Raw genomic sequence first — 6,680 nt, forward strand, 5'->3', positions numbered from 1 at the left:
CACAGGGTCCATTCCTGTTAAAGGATGGTGGCAGAAAGCCACAAAGATACCCACTTCCCCACCCACGAGTTCTAGCTGCTAGAGCAAGGAGAGGAAGGTGGAGCAGGGTGTTACCCTGCCGGGGAGCCTGGGCCAGGGGGAATGGATAAGCACTCATGTTGGGATCTGAATAAAACTGACTGACACAAATTCTATTTCTGGAGGGTGACACAACTTCAAGTGGGGTGTCTTGACCTGTATGATTGTGGATGGTGAGTGAGAAGGAAGACAGATAAATGGTCTTCTGATGCTTCACATGACAGAGAGCAGAAAATGCTGGGAGAGCTTGGATGTCATTTGTGCTGGATGGACTTGGCTCCAGGTGAACAACATGACCACTTAATCATCCTCCAGCCTACGCTGTCAAGGAATGGAGAAATAAGGGCACAAAGCTGGTAGGAAATTTATTTTTCAAGATACCTCCATGGGCAGAAGAGGAATGGTTCAGAGAGTGGGTATTTTGCAGAAGGCAACAGTGAAGTACTGAATGCTGTGTATCCCCCACTCTCTGAACTCACCATGCTGGGGGCTTGGCTGTGGCACAAGCACCATGTGGTAGAATGGGATTGTGAACAACCAAATGCCTGACTCTTCATCTTCTTATGTTTTAGAGTTACTCCCATTATTATCCTGCAGTTCTATAAATGCCAGTAAGTACTGGTCCCATTTCAAATATATTTTACATTTTAGAGAATTGCTGTGATACTGGTGAAAGGAAGGTGTCAGCCAGATTCAGAAAAGCAGTAGATCCATTAAAGTGCCTGGGTAGAAAGAAAGGCAGAGGAGAAACTGCAGGTTGGCAGCAGTGGTGTAGAAAGGTCTAGAAGAAAAGATTAAATGATATACAGGGTGGTGCTAAAATCCCCAGAAACAATCAAAGTTAAACACCAATCTATCTGAAATAAGCTGGAGCGTTTTAAGAGTGCATAATTTCTTCATGACAAAGTAGGTTTTTTTGGTCAGAAAAGGGGGCATATAAAAAGAGATACAGAATGATCACAGAATTCAGAGCAATGAAATACTGCTTCTCATTAATTAATTCTCCTTTGATTCTACTATGAGAAATGCATGTTTTACATGATTTTTGATGTTGGCTGATACATTCTTTTAGAAAATGCACATTAGGTGTACGTAAGTGCATGCCTTCTAGCGCATTGGATTTTTAAGTTCTAAATAAATTTGCTGGAGCTTGGTGTACATGGTCTTGACAATGGTTGGTTTTGGACTTGATAAATCACAAGATATTAAAAACTGAAGACAGAATAATAGGATAATTCACGTTCATTGTGAAGAAGAAATATTTATGCATGTAATTTACTACTCTCTCTCTCATAATCCTTCTCATCTCCTCCACTAACCAAAGGCTAAATGTGATTTTCTACAGCTTGTAGTCAGGACAAAATACTGGGTAGTTTATTTGTTTTCAGCATGTCAGTGTAAAGGGTCAGTGGGAGGTAGATGAGTGCAGTTTTTGAAAACTGTAACTTACTCTCTACTACTGCATTTTTATAGAACACTTAATAAAGTAATAATCCCTGTGTCTACCTGGCAGAGCATGCACCAGTACAGGCCTTTGTCTGGCTTCACTGTTTATTTAGTAAACATTTGAAATCATGAGCAGCACATTTATTTAAATGGAACCAAGCAATATTAGGAAGGCATTTCTGGTGCTGATGGCCTTCTGTAAGTCCCACATTCCTGCTACTATTTTAAGTATTATAAGATATTATTGAGCAGTACCATAAGACGTGTTGCAAAGAGACAGTATGATTTCAAGCTTGGAATGCTGGGGATTTATTTTTATTTATACTTGGGAGAGTCTTCTGATGTGTGGGATGGAGAAAAAAGGGTTTGTGGGGAGACCTGAATTATTTTTTCCGGCGAACAGAGAGAAATTTAGTGTTTTTGAAGGATAGTTTGTATCCTTCCATTGTTACAAATTGCTGCAATGAAAGACATTCCCCTTCTCCATGATAAATTATGCCTGCTTAAATCAATAATGTGCCAACACATTAAGATAGCATGTAGACAAAATCCACTATACATATAAATTTTGAATAGTGTTCTTTTCAGGGTAACCAATGAGCTCAATATCCCAGTACTGTGTGTTTTGTGCCCCTGCTCCCCATCCACTTCCCATGCAGCTAGCAGGGAAGGCACGCAGTAAATCACAAATCACCTAATGAGCAAGCATTCCTGCAGCGCCGGTGAAGCAGAGATGATGAATGTATAGTGAGGGGACCTTCTGGCAGGAGAGTTGATGTAGGTGAAGTGACACAGGCTTCAGGTGATGCTGGACAGAAATTAGGATGGGTCAGTGTGGAGAGTGGCCTGGCAGCAGAAGGGGATGCAGATTAGGAGCAAGGGGAGGTATAGGCAGATGTTACCTCCCAATTCTATCCCTTCTATCTGGATAAACTGGTTTGGGTCCGTGGTCTCCTACATTGCTCTCTGCCCCTTAAACCATCTGGAGACTTGGCTTTGACTTCCCCAGCCCCGGCGATATTGCAGCCTCATTCCTGGCACCACTGCCACTGGCTCCCTGGCAGCCATCCTGATGGCACTGAGCATGCAGGGTTTTACCTCTGCCTCCCCACTCATAGTGCTGCAGAAGCAGAGGTTGGAACGGCTGTTTGGAGCTGCAGAAGCTCGGTCAGCTCCACACCTTTGTACTGTTGGGAAAAATGCTCCTTACATCATTCACATATGATTTAGGAATACTTGTCTCTTTTCCTGCAGTACAGATCCCCCTTCTACTACTGCACTTCCCTTTCTCCTTCATACTTGTTGGTAGTAGTTTTTTTCTCTCTTTTCACTCAGTTTTACTTCCCACTTGTCCCCCACTACATGGGGGTTCCAGCTGAGTAGATGCAGACCAGTACTCCCAAGACTCGCTCAGGCTTTTACTGTGGCTGAAAGTCAGCCATAAAGCCACCACTTTATACGGGCTGTATTCACTTTGGGTTCACCAAAGAAGTGTAGGCAAGCATAAAAGTACAACCTGTAGCATTCAGCTACCCAAAGGGCAGTGCCTTGTTTTCCTCCTGCTTTCATTTTTGTTCCACAGTCAGCCCCTTTGTTGTGGGGCCTGTGTGACCATGTCAGCTCAGGTATTTTGCAGGTCTGCACGGGAAACTGTGGCCACTGCACACATACTGTTTGGTAAGCTGACTTAAAAGAGAAATTTGTTGCAACAGGCATAGTCAAGCAAAGACAGCATCCTGCTTTGCGAACATAAAAGGAATGCCGCTACACTTGAAGTGGATTGAGCCATAAGACATAAAAGCTTGGATTGGCAAATAAAGACATGAAATTTAACATTTAACTTCAAAATAGACAAGAAAGAGACATTTGTATTCCCATAGCAACCTTATAATGTAGAAAACCTTCATGTTGGGGATTTTAGTGATATCTTAAATTAGCAATTATGGCAATACTCACCTATACAGATAAATTTCCTAAAGCAAAGTATTTCACTTACCAGCTTCTAGTCCTTTTAGTGTAGACTTATGAAAACCAGCAGTTCTTAAATTTTTTACTCCATTTTAAACAGTTGTTTGCTAGTACTGCAACTGTTCTTAATATCTATAACCACAAGACCAATATGCAATATAAAAATAAATATACATATACATCTCTCAGTGCTAACCATAAGAGTAGCCAGATGCCGTTGCTATTCTGCTGAAAATTAATTCTTAGATATCACTGTAGCAATCAACTGAAATATCCATCCAGTTTAAAACTGATAGAAGAAATTCCTTTACATGAAACCAAAATAAACGGAATCCTTCCCAAAAATTCATGTTATTGATCCTGTCAAGTAACCTCAGTACATTTGCATGGGACACATTGGAGGACCAGAGGATTTTGAAATTAGTAGCACGGGACTTACCTTTGTGCTGGTCAAACACAGATGAGGAACTGAAATCCATTGTGATCTATCTCATTATTTACAACCGGACCAGAAAATGCCACCTCCAGGGTTTTCAGGGTAGAATCTCATATGTTACAGTACGCAGTGATACGATAGCTGTCACCAGTCTTCCTCTCAGAGAATTAAACTCGCTTTACGGCTGCAGGTTGTTGCCAAGGCAAGAGCCTGATGGAAACATTGTAGTCTGTTATGGACTCTCTTGAAAGGATGTCCCTGGAAGCTTATCTGAGATTCTGAAAAATGCCATGTCCTCACCCAGGGGAAAAGCCCGCGAGCGGCCCCGAGGCGCCGCAGCCGTGCCAGCGCAGCCCGGGCCGGCACACGGAGCATGTGCAGAGCTCGGGCGGGCGCGGGGTCCCCCGGCCCCGCCACGGCCCCGGCCCGGGCACGGCCCGGGAAATGGGGCACTCGGGCACCGCCTCAGTGAGCACGAGTGCAGGGAGCACCACAGTCCGCAGGGCCTTCCGACCTCAGTTTGGTACTGCCCGGTGACAGTCAGTCAGGGGACAGCGAAGGGACAGTAACTGACGGCGAACTACTGCGGCTGAAGCGGGCAGTGTTAGCTACAACAGCACAGCGCAGCAGATACACCGCGTACCTCTGTGCTGGTTTTGGCTGGGGTAGAATTTATTGTCTTCAAAGCAGCGATACGGGGCTGTAGTGTGGATTTGCTGGAAACAGTGTTGATAACACAGGGATGTTTAGTTTTGCCGAGCACTGCTTACACAGTGCCAAGACCCTTTCCTCTCCTCACCCCACCTGCGAGAAATCTGGGAGGGGTCACCAGGAGTTGGGAGGGGACACAGCCAGGGCAGCTGCCCACAAATGACTGCAGGGGTTTCCCATTCCATATGGTGGCATGCTCAGCATACAAAGCTGGAGGGAAAAGGAGGAAGGAGGGGGATATTCAGTGTGATGGCGTTTGTCTTCCCAACTCGCAGCTGTGTGTGTTGCAGCCCTGCTCTCCTGGGGATGGCTGAACCTGCCTGCCCATGGAAAGTGGTGAATTAATCCCTAGTTTTGCTTTGCTTGTGCCTGCACCTTTTGCTTTCCCTATTAAACTGTCTCTAACTCAACCCATGAATTAATTCCCTTTTACTCCTCCAACCCAGTGTGGGCTGCATGGGGCTGAGCTGCTGGCTTAGATTAAACCATGGCAACAGGGGATGTCAGACCCAGAGTCCATAACTTCAAACCCAGTATCTGCCAAACTGCCTTCACACTTTGTTTTTGATCAGGCCTCTGCCTTCCTAAGCTGAGAACTCCAACCTTGTAATTTAAGGGGACAGGACCTGGTGAGCTTTGCTTTTTGCTACATTTTGTTTCTGTGAAAGAAAGAATAATAAATGTAGTGACTTGGAATTTACCTTGAAAACTAGATTACCAGCAGTGACTGGTGAACAGGAGGGGTATAATAAGTTTACTCAGCAGTGATGCACTGAAAGAGACACCCAATTACTGCTAAGTAATACAATGTAATATATGAAACTTAGGAAAGGCAAAATATTTTGGGTCCAAAATTGCAGGCAGCACCTACCCTAAAGCTATGCCTATGTTTGTTCAGCCTAAAAAGCCTTTACACTTTTTTACGGTATTTATTCTGCTCTGGTTTTTGACCAATTCCTGTGACTACAGCACATCCTAGAGACGTATCCTACATGTGGGTACAACATGAGTTGTATCTGGAGCTCATTCACATCCCAAACACCTGCTTCTGAACATAAATTCAAACTATGTGTTTGGGAAAGGAATACATGGTCCAGGAAGCAACACAGACTCAACAGCTTGAAATGAAACACCAGAGCTGAAACTGTCCAGAATGTGGCAGTATGATCTGCTGATTTGATGAACTGTGAAGGGGCATGTGGTAGGACAGAGGATCCAGAGACAGGCTGTTTCTCTTTTCTCTACTGCTGGTTGTTTTGTGGTTTGCCTTGTCTCAGGCCAACCTTGTTGTACTGAGGAGGCAAATGCTGTCTATGCAATCTGGGAGCAGAGTATTACTCATGCAGATGGTCAGCTCCTAACTGGCTTCTCCTTGGTGGAAGGTGGCTCCAGGGGTGGCACCAGCAGGTGAAGTCCAGTCTAGCCTAGTCTAATACACTGACTTTGTTCAAACAGCTGTTGTGGCTGCTGACTTCATGGAGGAGGCACTGAAGACATGTCTCTGGTCAGGAATTTTCATCTGCAAATGGTCACCCCTAGTGATCTTTGAAAGACCACTAAAGTGACCTTTGCTTTCCTCATGTGACAAGAATGTCCTTTTTGTACTCTGTGTACACATGATTTCTGGCCCTGGGCACTGCTGCTGTACCTAATCCAGTAAATTGAATACTCACAGTTTTACCTGCCCATTTGCTGTTACTGGGTCCCTGTCTTTTCATTCTGCTCCTGAGATGAAGGCAGTGGGCCTTGGGGATCACTGGTTCAGTCACACTCTTGCAGTACATTAGCCTGGGAATGTGGTGCACTACAGGTATGCAGCCAGGGAATTTGGGGGAGAAACATGTGGCTGCTGATTCCTCCTGTGTCCCAAGTGTGCCACAATATTCCCTATAGCACTGTGTTCATTTGCCTGAGGCTTAGCTTGCCTTCAGCTGCATGAAAGCCAGGCACCTCCTCTGAGACTGGTGTCCACAGCTGCCATGGTTTCATGCACTGAAAACCATGGTGTCTCGTGTGTCTGAGAGCTGGCATCTTCTCCTCT

The 6,680-nt window shown here is 44.9% G+C and overlaps 1 protein-coding gene across 1 annotated transcript in view; it reads right to left on the reverse strand.

The window, feature by feature from the left end:
- ANKRD55 (ankyrin repeat domain 55) overlaps positions 1 to 4,075 on the reverse strand; it is a 45,860-nt gene extending 41,785 nt beyond the window's left edge. The window contains exon 1 of the mRNA XM_066181164.1: positions 3,932 to 4,075. Coding sequence (XP_066037261.1) covers positions 3,932 to 3,971 — 40 coding nt within the window. The 5' untranslated portion in view covers positions 3,972 to 4,075. The remainder of the gene's footprint in view (positions 1 to 3,931) is intronic.
- Positions 4,076 to 6,680: the final 2,605 nt, after the last annotated feature.

This window comes from Chamaea fasciata, unplaced genomic scaffold (genome assembly GCF_029207755.1).
Source record: "Chamaea fasciata isolate MVZ Bird 193981 ecotype frontalis unplaced genomic scaffold, bChaFas1.0.hap1 SCAF_4, whole genome shotgun sequence".
In the NCBI taxonomy this organism is placed as follows: Eukaryota; Metazoa; Chordata; class Aves; order Passeriformes; family Sylviidae; genus Chamaea; species Chamaea fasciata.